Source organism: Panicum virgatum, chromosome 5N (assembly GCF_016808335.1).
Source record: "Panicum virgatum strain AP13 chromosome 5N, P.virgatum_v5, whole genome shotgun sequence".
Lineage (NCBI taxonomy): Eukaryota > Viridiplantae > Streptophyta > Magnoliopsida > Poales > Poaceae > Panicum > Panicum virgatum.
The window spans coordinates 47757376-47774375 of NC_053149.1; the positions used below are offsets into that span (position 1 = coordinate 47757376).

Consider the following 17000-nt stretch of genomic DNA (forward strand, 5'->3'; position numbering starts at 1 on the left):
AGAGTAAATTTCCATGTTTCACGAAAAAAAAATTATTTGCACATAAAGAGGATGTGCTCGATCATGTTCATTATGAATATTTCCTGAACAGATAGCTACATGAAAATAAAATGTAAGGAAAAAATAATCGGTGTCACTTTTTGCAAAGATGACACAACTCGTTGTACTTGCCAGTTTCGTATCTACTACTCTATCAATACTGTCACTTTTGGATATTAGTAATGGACAGTTTTGCACTATTTGAAAAAAAAAACTCAAAAAGTTTGCTTTCATTTCCTTTTCCCAAAGACAAAACAATACCAATCAGCCTCCCATCTTTTACCTGAAAAACAGTAGGAGAGCTTGTAGGAGTTAAAGTTTTTATACATTGGTATAACAAGCTCACTTCACTGTTAATTCACCTTTTCTGCATCATGAAACTAACCACAGCAGTTGAGGTTCCAGCCACAAATTTGCCCAAACAGGTCAATCAGACAGATTCTTGCCCCCAGATAAACCAAACAGATTCTTGTCCCTAGATAAACAGTGTTCTACACTCCGATCAGGTTAGCTAAAGTGCCATAAGCCTACTTTGATGTCACAGGTAATGTTTGTGGCAATTCAACAAGCATGTGGGTAGGCATAAAATACATCTGCAGCGAAATTATGCAGATGATAATGCCTAAGAAAAGCTGCATAAGAATGGTGTTAAAGCATGTGTTAGTACAAAATAGTAAATAACAAGGACCAGAATCCAACTGTGAAACTAGAATACATCAAAAGCACCTGAATTGTTGCTTTCACACTGAAAAGGTATATAGATAAAACCATCGTTAATAGCATAGCCATTGAAGTTGAGTACACCTGTTGAAATAGAGTTCCATGACACAACATCTCAACATCGGGTGATGACAAAATAATGCATAAAATTGAAAAAATAAGTGACTTTCATTAACCATCATATTAATAAGATCAAATGAGTTCAGGGCAAGCTTCAACAAAATTAAATTTTCCAGGAGCCAATGAGTCCAGGGGTATCTTTTGAAAAAAAAATAATCCAAACCAACTGACACAAAGGTTCTGGAAGAGCGATTCTGAATAGAGCAAAAATCCTGTCTCGAGCACTATGAATTACTACATAAATCCTTAGTTCTGTCACAGGATATACTGATAGTTTAATTTTCATGCCTTCTTAGGCATAGATGTATAGCATGCTCAAAGTATGCAATGAAAGAGCCAGATCAGTCAGGTAAGCCATTTTCTCAACAAATACCAACACAGCAAACTGATATAGAGAGATACAAAGAATACAGTTTCACCTTACAGGCATTAGGAACAAATAGTGAGTTCAAATCATTTTAGCAGCACTCATAAGGATGGTCATTTTGCAGTTTCTGTGCTTGTTTTGAAGCAGCAGTGGAAAAGGAACAATAAAAAATCATGTAGTTTATTTGGGAAATAAAATAAAATTAATACTACACATTTTCTGCTATCCCTTATCCTATTGTTGTTTCTGTCATAACTGAGCTGCACTTTGAGAGAAAATAATATTGTGTTTGTAGTTTATATTATGAAAAAACAGTTAACAAAATACTTAAATTTTCTAAAAGCGTTTCAACCAAAAAAAAGACTATCATAGCCCACACTTGAATGCAAAAGTAATCCAGTTATCTCACCTTGACTATATTGTCTGAATACTTCATCAACCATGATACTAGTAGACCAGTGGACCCTAAATTGAACACAACCATCCATGTTGTGACAGAATAGCCATTAAATAGGCGCTGCCACCAAGGACCCAACTCAAATCCAGCTTTGAAATCGCCATAAATTAGCCACCCCATGTTGAATATAACTCCAAACCTGACAACACATAAGATGGATATGAAATAGTGTTTGTTCAAGAATATTGGCGACTAAAGAAGTACACACTGCTGCACGTTGGGTTTTTGGTATGTGAAATTTCAGACAAATGGGCAAGTGTTAGATATAGATACCTACGTATATAACTGTACATTTTGCCAGTACAAACTATCATTGTTCTTCTTCATCAAGTACTCTGTGTAGACACCAGCTAGTGCTGAAAGACAAGCAGAAAGTATACCAAGCATGTAACCCTGTAATGGTGCTGAGAAAAGCGAATCACATGGTCCATCTCCACATCCTTTGACCTGAAAAAACAATAAGTTTAAACTGAGTCCAAATTTATCAGCTAAACCCAGTACAACTAAGCTACATAGCATATTTAATCCATATACTATTTAGTTAAAAAATAGCAAATGATGCCAACCAAATCCATTTATGCTGTCAGTTTATTGATTCATATACAAAAAAGAATACCTCGGGTCAACTAACTACATAGCTTAAAAATTTTCCTAAAGCTTCTAATTTATCTATAAATTATGTGATGGATTGAAATTTTGTTAAGATTCTGAAATTAGATTACATACTGAAGAAATTATGCCTTGAAGCATGTATATTGCATGTACATAAAATTCAAAAAAAAAGGGAAGAAATGGCAACCATATGTTGTCTGGTTACATGCTCACAAAATTTACATCAAAGTGAAACCAGACATAAGAAGTTCAAGTGGAAAACAAATCATCATTAGAACAAAAATTGTGTGATGAAAATAAACAGGGTTATTTCACAATATTATTAACAAACCTGGCTAGTAGTTGTACCAACAGCAAGCAAAACAATCGCCATCCATTGTAGATTTGATAACTTCCTTTTTAGGACAAGCCTAGTAGATTTATAGAGAGAAAATCAAGAGCACTAATTAATAAAGGGGAAGAAGGATTAAGCACCAACAACACAGAATACAGTTTTGATTCATAAGTAAACTCCATTTATTGCAACAGATCAAAACTCTGAAATAAGTTTGAAGAAACAAGCATAAGCTTATGGAAATACCAACAAGCACATCTCTGGATTCTAAACAACAAAGTGCGCAAACATCAAGCAAAAATCTGAATACTATGACATGTAAACCAAGAAAAAAGGCGTAAGCATTTTCAGTGCACTGCTTAGGCAGTGTAACAAGGAACTGTTGCCATCTATCGACTGGAAAATACTGAACAGAAAGATAGATGTTTAGGAAGATGGAACCATAGGTATAACTACCCACATATATGCCAATAAAATTCTTTTCATGTTCGAGACCATTACTAAGTAAGTTGTCACAATTATTGTACATTCAAAAGATTAAAGGGTCAAACATTGTTTACAACAGAAGGATATATTCAGACGATAATTGGTATTGCCAGTGTCGAGTGAACTAATTGCTAACGGCAAGAACAAAAACAATCAAACTCCCCACTGCTTGAACTATTTTGAATCATCCCACTATTTCACTTATGCACTTCAAATCTTTGTTTCATTAAGACAAATCAAATTCCGCTTTAAGGACTGGGTCCAGAGGGGACAATAAGATATGAAATATGGATTCTATCATGTAAATAGTATTAAAAAGAAAAAAATAATGAAAATTTTAGTGAACAGACAAGTTACATACCTGAACAAGATTCCGGTTGTGACAATTTTCAAGTTCCCCATTATCTGATAGGTAGATGGATCAACATAGGTCAAGGTTGCGAACTGCACATTGTTATGGATGAGGTATATTATTGAAGGAACAAGATATAGCCGCACACTCCTCCACTCCTTTGTCATCCTTGGTGGAGATGAAGACTTGCATTTGTTCCAAAGGAAGAAACTTGATACAGACAACTGTGTCGAGGACAGTGTAATGTTACCACAGAAATTCAACTTCAAAACATTGTCCAGTATATTTACTGGTATCAGGGTACCAAACACCTTACGTACAGCAACTTAAGAATGAAGAGAACTGCAGCTTTTTACCTTGAAGAGTTCTGCTAGGAAGGGAATGGTTGCATAGTCATACTTATACTTGCCATTGCTCTGGGAGAGAGTAGTCAATATACCCTGCACACAGTCAGGACGAGGGTAATGTTTACACAGGAGATTATAAATTAAGAAAATAAATCAAACCGCAACACATGTGCAAGATTCAAGGCCTATTTAATTAAGACTTAACCCTACTGCCTACATCCTCAGAACCTAAACTGCTCAATGACCATGATTCTTCACTTGAAATAAAGTTTCTTCACTCACGAACTCACGGCCAGAGCATTTCCCATCCCACAAATCCACCAAAACGACCACATGTGTACCTCACAACAATACAACATAACAAATACCAAGCTTCCTGACAACCAATTTCGCACCGGGACCGCATCTTTCTACCTATTTAGCAATCCCAGAAGTCCAAGATAACATTCGTCTGAAGTGTGTTTCTCTCCAACATGGTAATGAGCTAATGGCGACCAATCGGGAATGGAATTGCAGATTGAGTCCACCTCCGCCACCCATTCCACCGCGCACCACGACAAGAAACGCCCAAAATTACCCAGCAATCGAATCGCACAACCAATACCCAGCTGTAGACAGATCTAGGCCGCTTCCCTGCTCAAATCGGCTTTAAAACAAGAAGACGGAACGGGGAAAACGGGGATTGCCTGGGAGCTGGTGAGGACGGTGAGGAGCGCGGCCACCAAGTACCACTGCATCGTGTCCCCTTCGACGCCGTGGTGCTGTCCAGGTCTCTCCCTCCCTCTTTCTCTACGGAGGCTGAGATTGGAGGCGGGCGGCAGTCGGCAGGGCACCACTACCTGACTGGAGCACGACGAACTTTGCTTTTTGCACTTTACCCCCCGCTAATTTCCGCTATTGTCTATTTTGCCGAAACCGCGCCGCTGTGACGCTTTTTAGTTCAGTATTCTCGCGGCCCAATAGATCTCCATCTCCTAAAGTAAAGCCCATCAATACACGGACCTCTACACTACATAAAACTGCAGCCCACGACCGTATAAACCTGACCAGGCCCACGACTCGCTCTGCTACGGGGCCGGAGAGTCGCATATGCAGCGTAGATATCGCAAAGTCAGAACGGGCTGTGCACACGGCCCAACAAGAAAGAAAAAAAGGAAATGAAACAAATAGAAAGTTTAAACCATATATCCTTATCAAAATTCAATTTCACCATATTTATTAGGAGAACCTTCAAAACAAGATCACACTTAAGTATATTAAAATAGTTTTGTAACTAGAACATTTATTTTTTATAAAGGTAGAATAATTTTGTTGTGAAGCTAGAACAATTGTTCTACCTTCATAATAAAAACATATTCCAATTCATTAAAAAATATTTAATTTTAAATTAAATATAGTTAAATTTAATTTGAATGCTCTTATTTGGTTTGTACGAGCTCTCTAGGGCAGAGTCACAAGTCTTGGTTCCTTGGATATTGTAGCACACGCAGTCGCGTGTTCCATTATTGCTGATGAGCCCCACCATATATGACAGCGATTTTTATATAGTTAGAGATGATAAAATCACCGTTTATTACGTGAGACGACGGAATAGCATAGCAGGCCCTGGGTAGGCTGTAGCTCATGATGTGGTCCATAATTTCTTGGACTAGAACGTAATGCGCGCGTTGCGCGCCCTATCATCAGTTTATTGATTTCAAAGACAACAAATCTATATGCATGAGTAGATATAGCCTAAGATAGCAAATGAAAACATAGAAATATGAAAACTGAACATATTAGCAATAGAGATTACATACATATTGCAAGTAGACAATAAGACCTAGCTATTTAGAAATTAGGAACCCAGCACAAATATGCTCTGAACAACAAGCAAAGTCATAGCAATTCTCATGCAAATATATATATCTTAACAGCAGCAACAATACTACTAATTGAATGGCATGTGCAGTTCATAGGTTCTGTCAAGTCATGTATTACAATTGACTGTCACCATTAGTAGCTACCAATATTTTAGTAGGTAGCTTGGAATACTAATCCAAATAAAAGTGAATGTTTATATATTAAATAGAAAGTTGAAAATAACATAGTTTCCAGCCATAAAAGTATCCAAAAGAGAGTTAATTGATGCCGAGCATCAGATTATAAAACAGCTGGATATATTGCATGAAGTAGCAATTCATCAGATGTAGGCCTAGGCATAGCTCCGATCGTGAAAACATAAAATGATTTGATCAGCATCTTCCTCCTAAGCATCGGCGGTAGAACTGCAAATGTAGTTATCGAGAGCAGTTGTTAGTTATAAAATAGTTGAAGATAACTTGAAGCAACAATTCAAGGTGTTTGCAGTGAAGATAGTTTTTTTTAGAGAGGTAGGCATGTTTGGATGAGAATATGATGTTGATAAAAAAATACAGTGACCAGATGCGTGTGTACGTGACCAGTGGCTACCTCATGCCAAATTCTAGGAACACATATTCCAAATAGGTTAACGTGAACCAACTTTCCTTTTTATGCTAACCAAGCTATTTTCATAAACTAAGAGCAACTATTATAGGGTTCCCAAACACTCCTACTTCTAATTATCTTGCTGAATTACATCAATCTGACTATGCATTTTGAGTATGCCTACTTATCTTTAGTTTCCTAGTACGTTGGCAACTGATTTTGAACGAACATTTGGTACATGAGAAAATGATTTGGCTATGCTCTATGAGTAAGCTGCCTACCCGGTATCTATCTAAAGACAGCAACCTCATTTTTCATTAAAAAGTTTATACTAATAATTTCCTACAAATATAAGAACTCATCATCTTTTACACCCTTTATCTGTTTAAATGAAAGAAGAGTACAAAACACACACACACACACACACACACACACACACACACACACACACACACACACACACACACACACACACACACACACACATATATATATATATATAGGAGGTCTATTGGGTACCCTTATTCCATACCCGACACCCCCCTCCCCCGTCGGACCCGACCCAAATCGATCGAGATCCGCGTCTAGTTTTCTTCATTCGGTTTTCTACTGCCGCCGGTTTTTGCCCCAACCTCCCGGTCCCTAGCTCGCGACAATAGATCGTGCCCCACGATCCCCCATCCCGTCCGCCCGCAGGCAAATCAAACCGCGCCTCCGTTCGTCCTCCCGCCGGCGAATCCACCGCTGATGCGCCGCCCGCCGCCCTCCCCCCTGCCTTCATGCGCCGCCCTCCCCCGTGCTCCCTGCTTCGCCGGCGCTCGTCCCGCCTCCGCAACACTCTGCTCCGCTGGACTCTGAGGCACCCTGCGCCGCCGGCTGCCATTGGCGGGCTTCCCGTCGTTCACCCTCCGGCGACCCACGCGAACGGTTGTGCAGCCGTCCCCCCTCCCGATCCGGCGAGCTGCCCTCGTCGGGCCCCCAATCTCGCGGTTCGGGCCCTCCCCGGTGACCATCTGGTGAGGCCCCCCTCCCCGTTCCCAAAGTCGCACCATCCTCCCGATGCCCGACGACGCCGCATCCACCGCCACCACCAGCGCCTCAGGCTGGGATGATGCTGCGGACGCCGACCTCGGGACGGCACGACTCCCGCGCGCGGCCTTTTTCACCCGTCTTCAGGTGTGCTGCTCCCCCGGCGGTTCGTTAACTTGATGAGATGAGCACGTCGGTTCTAATTAGCACGATCGCTGCATGCTATGCTAGGTTCCTAGAGATCTAACCCCAAGCGTGGGCTAACCTGGAGAGACCGCCGTGTCACCCAAGGCCAAACGTCACATCGGTACGGTACGCATTCCCGCTGGGTTGGATTTGGGAGTGCGACTCATCTGGATTTAGCTGTTGAACGCAGCTTAATTGAATGATCGTAGCTATAACAACCTTTTATTTTCCGTCAGATTGCGTTACCATGCCTTGGTGCGATCTATATTGAATTGGATCACTTCCAGTTCCAGACTCCAGTCAATTAAGGCTTCTTTCGCTTGCTTCCAATCTGTATTAGTTTCAGCAATTTATCATTATTGCCCTGCCAGATCATGGAGCACCTCAAAAGTTGGTGGCCTAGCTGCCTGTTCAATAGTATAGACTGGTGTCTCAATGGAATAATGCACCAATGTTTCGTTTGTACATGTGGTATATAATGATATTAAGTTAGTAGTAAGTAGTAACTGTTTCCTTGAACATTGTTGTGGTCGTGAGCTTCTGGTTTAGTGGTTTGCACCTTTTCAGTTTAATGTCCTAGGATTTACTTGTTGGGAGCTGATGAATGTATCCACTTTGTTTCTCTTAAAAAAATAAACCAAATGTGTGATGTCATCCTTCCCTTCTAGCTTTTTCATTCTTCCCTTTAAGCTTTTTCTTTGCACATGCAAACAGATGTAACCTTTTCTTAAAGACTCTTTCTGATCTGAGTAAAATTGGGTGCATCAATGAGCTATGCATTATAGTTGGATTTGTGAGACCCGTAGTACTACATTATTCAAAGGAGTGTTCATTTAATCATTACGGCATTCAAATGAACAATCATATAAGAACAATTCAATGTCTTGACATTTTTTTTCTGAGAGTTGTGACTTGTTATACCTTGCTTTTACGAACTAGAAGCCTCTACCCGGTTATACTCTTAACTCTGTATTGGAGCTTTAAGTTTGGTCATGTTTCTTTATAATAAAATGCCTATACAGAGTCAGTATGACCTCTGAAGTTCATATATGTTCTTTAGTCCTGTTCAAGTGTTCGACATTGTAGTTTCTTATGCTGAAATCACCAGGGTAATTTGTTTAGTATTAAATAGTAGTATTGGAGGGAGGATTCAATTGCATGGTCAAATTGATAAGGCAGTGAGGATTCTTTAAGAAACTTAATTTGGAGTGCTGTCTAATTGATACTAGACTCTGTGTCCATCCTTTTTTTCTTGGAAATGCTGGTGCCATGCTTTAGTTATATTATTTCAGAATCTTGTATTTACATTTTAAAATACTTGCAGCTTCGGTACACTCCACAACTCCCATCGCCGTCGCCCCCAAGAGATCCTCCTCGGAACTGCCAACCAGATCCTCCAAGATCATTATAGTCATGGTTTCTCATTGAAATGTGCTGATGGTTTATGTTGTCAGAGCCTTTGAATGCAACAAAAATTACAGGTAGTACCTACTTTTATTACATTCATCCTTGATTTCCATTGGTTTTGGTGAATTCCCCTGGTAGGTGCTTATGATTTGTCCACTGTGTAGTTTTTAATTAGCTTTTAGGTTGTTGCAAGCGGTAGCTGCATGATCCTTTTTCCAGTTGCCCTTCCCAGTTCTTGTGTGTGTCACATCAGACATTGAAACCTAAGCAGCACGGATACAGATACGTGTATCGGTATCGGGAGGATACAGATACGCGGATATGTCATTTTTCAAAAAAACCCAATACGCAGATACGTTTCACCTAAAAAAAATTAAATAAATAGATAACAATGCCTATTAAATAGCCACACTCAGATACAAAGAACAACAGTTAAAACACATAGAACAGAGTGGGCATTTTACTTTAATGTGAAGTAAATAATCACACAAGCATTTTACCATCCTCCCCTCGGTCTCGCGCAGAGGGCGCCGCGACATCGTCGCCCCCCCCCCCCTCCGGCAGCCTCCCAGCCTCCGCACGCCATCTCCCAGCCCCTCCATGGAGTTGGGCTACTAGGCCGTATCACACACAGATATGTATCCAATCTTAAGTTTCCAGGCCCAATACAGCCCAATATGCCGATATGGATTGGATACGTATCCCCGGTGTATCCGTGACATATCCGTATCCGATACATATCGGATACGGGATACGGTGGTACCCCCATGTATCCGTGTTTTTGAGATTGAAACAATGTTGATTTGCAGGAGTGGTTCTCAACCAAGCAGGGTGGTGTTCGAGAGCACGCAGGAGAGCTGGAGAGGTATGAGCTTCCCCTCTAATCAGTGCATGTAGGGAGGGTTCTGAGCTTAGACCTGAGTGATTGTGTAGTAGATAATGATTTTTTATTGGGTGAACGATACCATTGGGTATCATAGTTCTGATTCTTGTGTGGACAAGCAGCCATATACTCTTTTAGCATATGACTGTGTTACTAGCAAACTGATGTTTTAGCTGCTACCGAATTATTCTTTAGGGAAACTGTTCAATTGAAACTAATTAGGATTTACCAATGTTTCTGTTCTATCCCATCATGTGGAGACCAATGTTAGATTATAGATTTACCAATCCTCGATAGCATCCAATTGTGAAATTGTATCCTGAGCGAATCATGCCATGAGAGAAGAGGCTGTGAGCAAAATAAACATACCAGATTGTAGAAATACAGTCATTGAAAAATAAATTTGGGCTCTGTGTTTATGAACATAACCATGCACTAATTCTTAGCAAATTTACTCAATTTTGTGATTGATTTTTAGATGAACCAACCATCCGTATCACTACCCTCTCCTGTCTCAACAGATGCTCTTCGGCTGGTAGTGTGCCAGCTCAGTTTGGAACTTTGCCTGTCCCGTCCAATTTGCCTGCACCTCTACTTGATTTGATTCAGCCTAAGGGATACCCTTTAGAAAAAAATCTAAGCAGTGCATTTGAGATCTGATTGGTCTGTATTACTTCATCACATAATTATATATCATTTGTCTGCTTTATTATCAGGGCAAAATTAGATGCAGGACACTCAAAAAAGGTGACATTTGCCACAACACACTAAAAAATATGTCTTTGCCCAAACACACTAAACTTTCATGCCAATTAGGTGTTGGACACTATATCTATTAATATATTCATTTTTAATAGAAAGATACGTGAAAAGACACAGCTGCCCTTACCTATACTATTCTTTCCCCTCCTTCCTTTTTCCCTGGGAACGCATCTGCTTCTTGCCGCTCGCCCCTGCACCCGTTCGTCGCTCCCTGCGGGCGCTTGTCTGAGCGCTGCTCGTCCCTGCGCCCTCGGCAGGCTCGGGGCTGGGTGGGCGCACCCATCGGGGCGGGGCCAGCAGTGCCCCTCGAGCCAGGGCGGGCGCACGCTCACGGGGCAGGCCAGTGGCGCCCCCTCGAGCCAGGCGAGCGGTGTCCGCTCGGCTGGGCGGCGCCTGCTCCGGCAAAGATGGAGATGGAAGAACCTACTCCACGATTCTTCAGCGATATTTTTCCAGAGAACCATGCTGATCTGTCATGGGTTCTTGACGGGTAAGATTCTTGCTATTTTTCCAGAGTTAGGCTAACTGTAGGCTCGATTTTGGAAAATAAATTGTACATTTGTTCATCCCGTTCACCATTGTGCCCCTGTATGTGTAGGATGAATCCCAATTCATCCTATAGACTTGCTGTTCGAGTAGGTGCTGCTCGAGTAGACTTGCTGAATGGTGAAGAACAGGGTGAACATACTGTTATCATGTCATTTTGTCTATCTAAAATGCTCATTTGAAGGTAGGGGTATACTTGTCTTTTATAAATATTTTCATACCTCTTTGATGAAGATATGTTATAATATGTGTTATAGTGTCCAGCACCTAATTGGCATGAAAGTTTAGTGTGTTTGGACAAAGACATATTTTTTAGTGTGTTGTGACAAATGCCACCTTTTTTGGGTGTCCTACACCTAATTTTGTCTATTATCGGTCACCGTTTTCCTGTAGAGTGTTGACTCATGAGTATCTTTTTTCAAGATGAGCACACGTTCAGAATTCAGATATGCAACATGGTTTTGTTCAGATATGGAAAATGTCCTGATTGCCTGATGCAAATTCGGTGCTAGGTGCAGACCTACTTTGATTTGATTGCCTTATGCAAGTTAATATATCGGGAATTCGGGATCAACATACTTGCAAATCATTCCAAAAGTTCTGAACCTTTTGACTTGAAAATATTGTTGTTCATTATGGTTGCAAATCATTCCAAAAGTTCTGAAGCTTTTGACTTGAAAATATTGTTGTTCATTATACTATGCTTATCCCACGCCTGTATTCTTTTGGTTGATTTCTTTGCATAGACCTGTTGTCCTTTGCTGATTGATGCTGGCTTATCGTAGGTGACAACATAGAGATTGAGTGAAGGCTTGTGGAAGAATTGGGCACAAGAAATATCATGTCAAACTTTACAGCTAGCTGAGGAGCTGCTGCTTTGTGGCTTGATGCAATGCAAAAACATTGAGTCAATTGACGAATTATAAAATATTAATGGCCCTTGCATCAATATCACATTATCCTCTCCTCCGCTTCCAGCTTGACACATTCTCTATTTCTTGTTTGACAAAAATATGATGCGGCAAATCTAAGACCTTGTGGAGGTTTATCGTTTGGACAAAGCTTTGAGGGGAAAAAACACCCTAAACTTTCTTACTCATAAATCACATTTTAAGCTGTCTCAATGTTATTTAACCTTTCGCTTGCTCTATTTAACTGGTGCTTTCTTCGTTAGTTCCTTGATCAATGTTTTTGTTTCCTCGCTGAATGTGTGAACTATGTCCCGACTCCCCGTGAAACCAAACTGCCAGCCACGTTGGGAAAAAAAACAGAAACCAGAAACGTGCGCGCACGGGACGGTCAGGAAAACTGGCGTTCGGGAAAAAACAGGCCTCTAAAAAAAACAGCGCACGGGACGGAGAACATGCGACGTGATAGAGGAAAACTGTCACAAGAAGAACCGGTCTCGCGGGAACCAGGAAAACCAGGGATGTTGGGTGGAGAAGAAAAACCGGCGCCCCCTCCTGAGGTAGGAAAACCGCGTGCCCCCTCCCCGGTGCGGTGAGTTCGAGCAGACGGTGGGTGGCTGTCTCGGGTATGGAATAGCTTATTTCATGCTCTGGGTAGAGATTAGCCTGGCCTATATATATATATATATATATATATATATATATATATACATGTTTGAATTTTGAATCATCTAGAAACAGTTATGGGCGAGACTAATTAGAGGCCAATGACATATTGCAAGAAGAAAAAAAGAGTAACCAACAAAAAGCAGAATAACTATATGGAACCCTAAACATACATATAGTTCAGATAAAGGGTAGCCTAGCTGCATTTATCAGTCTCTTTTCTTTTTCCAAAAATATGGTTACCGTCCCTTTATAATACAGATTTGCTACGCTAAACTAAGTAGAACTTTCATGCCAAACTGTAGGTACGACTTGTTAAGGTGAGCTATCCAGATAATTCTGCTACAGATAGCATCATAGGAACTTGATTTTTATTAAAGAGCACATTTTCCAAACCGACTGATATAAAAAAACATGATTCAATATGAGTCAAACATATAAAAGCACCACACAACAGGCATGGACCTAAGGTAAGAATAGAGCATCTGCAAGGGTAAAAAAAGAAAGAAGGTAGAAACTACGAACTCATTGAAAGGAGAAAAAACCTTATTCAGTAAGGGATCATCTTTTTTCTGCACTGCTCAGCTGAACCTGCAAACAAAGGGAAATACATCATAATCACACCAGTGATACCACACCATTTAGAATGTACCTATGCCTAGGCTTCCAACCTTTGGTCTATAGGAGTATCTTATAAGCATGTTTAATTTAACTTCATATTTTTCATTTTGTCTATGAAGCTTGCTAACCTGTTCTGTTCATGCCTGGCATGATTTGTTTACTTCTGAATAGAAATGAAAAACATGGTACCTGTTTGTGTGATTTTTTGAACTAATTTACTCTGAAAAAATTGAGTAGCTGTGGGCTGCTTCTATGATCAGATTCGATTTTGCCTAACTTTGTGTTCTTTGTATTCAGGGTTATGTTGTTTACCATGTCCGTGTCAGGTGTGGTGGCAGGAAGAGGCCTGTGCCTAAGGGTATTGTCTATGGCAACTTGGCAAGCCCAAGCACAAGGGAACCCAGTTCAAGTTTCCAAAGAATAAGAGGTCCGTTGCTGAGGAGAGGGCTGGGCGTAAGCTAGGTGAACTAAGGGTTCTCAACTCTTACTGGGTCAATGGGGGTATGCTTGAGTTTGCTGGAACAAACGGGATATCATGAGAATTTCATACGGCAGCATCTAGATGAAAAAAAAAGAATAAAAGAAGATGAGATGAACCCACCTTGAAAGGCTTAAATCTGGCAGCTCCTATTTAACCCTTACCCTCCCTGGTCACCTGATGCTACTGCGGTGCCTACAATTAGCCACATCCAAAAGTTGCAGATGAGGCCAAGGCAAAAAACAAAAAAAATGCAGATTAAGCCAAGGCAAAAACGAAAAAAATGCAGATTAAGCCAAGGCAAAAACGAAAAAATGCAGATTAAGCCAAGGCAAAATTGGGAATAAAAACACCACAAGGTAGGAGAGAGGAATGAAATTAAAGCACAAGAAAGATGCGGAGCTTACAAATCTCAACGTTCTGGTCTAGGAACACGACCGAACCAGAGGGAATAAGAGAGCAAATCAGAGTCGTTGCTAGGGTTTGGAGTTGAGGCGAGATGGACGAGGCAATGGAGTGAGGGGAGAGGCAGTGGAGTGATGGAGGTACTTATCTCGGTGACCGTCGTAGGACTAGGGCGAGGGCCGGTAGGCGTTGACGGGATGGCACCACCTCTGCCCACTCCAATGAGACAGCATCGGCATCAGCACTGAGTGGGAGAGAGAGGGGGCGCACGCCTACAGTAGAGAGAGGACGGAGCGCACGCGCCGTGGAGCGGCGCCACGTACCATGCGGTCTGGTGGTCGGACGAGATGGATCGGAAGATGCTGGTGAAGGGGCTGCAGGTGAATCATATCCGCCATGGAGATGACGATCGATCCCCTAGGCCGGAGAGGTCCGTGACCCTATCCACCGTCTTTTTTTACAAGTATACATGTTGTATCACCATCCTTATCCCTGCATGTGGGGTCGCGGTCACCGCAGGCCTACCATCCAGCGAGCTGAGAAAATGTGCCGACACGCTGAGGGAATAGCTCGCCTTTTCCTTGCTGACCAGTGAGGCAGCCTTTCCAGCACGCCAACGCGAGCTGCTCCTCCGCTCGGAGCGCCTGGGGGCGAGAGGCCGTACCCGTGAATCGCTCTCAAGTGAGAGAAGAGACGTATCGTGAATCGCTCTCGAGCGAGGAGGAGGAACCTCTCTTTAAGAAACCCGATTCAGCTCGCTCCCGCGCAATATGCCTCCGTTACCAGCGGCTCGTCGCAGCTCCTGCCAGCCAACAGCCGTCATCATCCTACAGTTTGAAACACTTTCTCCGTCCCTAAATAACCACCATCGTTGAAGTGCACGAGTTTGATTTAATTCGTGAAAAATACATACAAATATTCGTATATATTAATAAATATTGTTAGAAGAATGTAAAGCAACCTTTTAAAATATTTTCACAAAATAATAAGAAGATATTTTCATAGAGTACTCTAAAATTAGTAATAAATAAATTATAAAACCTTATAATATTTAGAAATTCTCTAAAGGGGGACACATGTCACCACCATATGATCCGCCTTGACCCATATAAAGGACCCTCTCCTCTCCATGCCATCTATTTAAGAGCATGGTAGATGAGAAGTGTGAGTGCTAGAATAACTACAAAGAGAGCATGCGTGATGTACTCTTGTGTTATACTATTATGTTGTAATAAAACAAGTATTTTTTTGTAAGTATTAGTCTCCCAGTTTTAAGTAATTAGTGTATAAGTTGTGATCTATCGTAGGCTGACTCTACAACTAGGGATCACAAAGGGTCTGTGCTTCATCATAGGAAGGCTCTGCATTTCAAATGCTAGCTTCATCTATTGGTAAGCTCTGCCAATCGGAATATAGGATGACCATGATATAGTTTTAGAAAAGTAGCTTTGCTTAAAGAAAACAAACATATCATCTCTAATAGCGCAGTCACATGAAACAAGCATTCCAATTCTAATGGAGCAGCTGCATTGGCCATACAATCTCAATTCTTCATGATAGTTCATTTGTGATGACATCTATATGATGGTGCTTTGTTTCGTGGCCAGTGCGCAAGGACGAGGCTGTTCTGTTGTGTCGACTGCGGACACCGTTGGGGTTGCTATCTTGGTCTTTCACGCTAAGAGTCCAGTTCTGTGCTTCATCATAGGAAGGCTCTGCGTTTCAAAAGCTAGCTTCATCTATTGGTAGGCTCTGCCAATCTGAATATAGGGTGACCATGATATAGTTTTAGAAAAGTAGCTTTGCTCAAAGAAAACAAACATATCATCTCTAATAGCGCAGTCACATGAAACAAGCATTCCAGTTCTAATGGAGCAGCTGCATTGGCCATACAATCTCAATTCTTCATGATAGTTCATTTGCCATGCTTAGAAAATCAACACAAAAGGTCAAGAGCAAAGTAATTTGGTGAGACAAAGATTTGGTCTGCATAAGGGGGTGATCTCCTGGCGATGACACAACAAAATTTTTATGAGATAAACTTCCAACTTTGGTAAAAATGATCACCAATGTCAGAAATGGAATACCTGGGAATCAGAATGAATGAACCTAACACCCTCCCTGGATATATCTCATGGCCACTAAAATGGCAAAGTTCATTCCTGCAAATAATGAAAATATTTTTTTGAAGGGGCAAATAAAGAAAAGATAGTCATGAGTCAAGATAGAATAATAATAAATTAACATCTAGTAAGTACTAAGCATTGCTAAGCTACGCCTAACAACATTTATTTGGAGGAAAAGAAACAACATATAATAGCATATGCAGCAGTACTTTAGAGGAAAAGAAACAGCCTATACGATGTATAGTGTTTCAACACATAGTAACTAAACAAGCTCGACCTCTATGACAGAGCAATAGAGTAAACCTAGATCTATGACCATTGGATCGATTCAGAAATAAACCACACCATACTCATATTCGATGCAAAAAAGGCACATACTAAGCATGCAAGCCAATCAATCCCATCAACTGGACAACCGGAGAGTCACTTGATGATTCGCAATAGGGGGGTGTCGTTGGGTTGCCTGGTCGCCAACGAGAGCTAGGAGGCGCTTGTGTAGTTGGGAGCAGGGGAGGGAGGGGAGCTCGAGGCGGAGTGCGTCATGTAGGCATCAACGTTGGGCTCGGTTGGCGGGAGGCGAGTCAGGTGCACGCGGTGATCTCCCATGGGTGTAGAGGCCGCGTTGAGGCCGCATGGGCACCATGTCGCCTACTTCCACGGGGGCGCCGTGAAGGTCGACAAGGCCGTCATCGCTCCAAGCT

At 41.4% G+C, this 17000-nt stretch overlaps 1 protein-coding gene and 1 long non-coding RNA gene across 3 annotated transcripts; both read right to left on the bottom strand.

Annotated features, from left to right (window-relative positions):
* Nucleotides 1–16: 16 nt before the first annotated feature.
* LOC120675543 (CMP-sialic acid transporter 1-like) lies at nt 17–4722 on the bottom strand. Of its 2 annotated transcripts, XR_005675386.1 has the most exons (9): nt 4521–4571; nt 3844–3927; nt 3497–3711; nt 2647–2725; nt 1981–2150; nt 1656–1842; nt 766–843; nt 402–671; nt 17–322 (listed from the first exon to the last, which is right to left on the bottom strand). XR_005675386.1 is itself a non-coding variant. In XM_039956742.1 (8 exons), the coding sequence occupies exons 1-8, from the start codon at nt 4569–4571 to the stop codon at nt 567–569; spliced, it is 969 nt and encodes a 322-aa protein (XP_039812676.1). In that variant the 5' UTR covers nt 4572–4722; the 3' UTR covers nt 278–566. The 2 variants fall into 2 exon arrangements, 1 of the variants encoding a protein (XP_039812676.1); XM_039956742.1 differs by having other exon boundaries at nt 278–671; nt 4521–4722.
* A 4407-nt stretch (nt 4723–9129) lies between these two features.
* LOC120676639 lies at nt 9130–9783 on the bottom strand. Its single transcript, XR_005675929.1, has 2 exons — nt 9699–9783; nt 9130–9167 (listed from the first exon to the last, which is right to left on the bottom strand). It is a non-coding gene; the product is annotated as an uncharacterized LOC120676639 (long non-coding RNA).
* Between the last annotated feature and the right edge of the window lie 7217 nt (nt 9784–17000).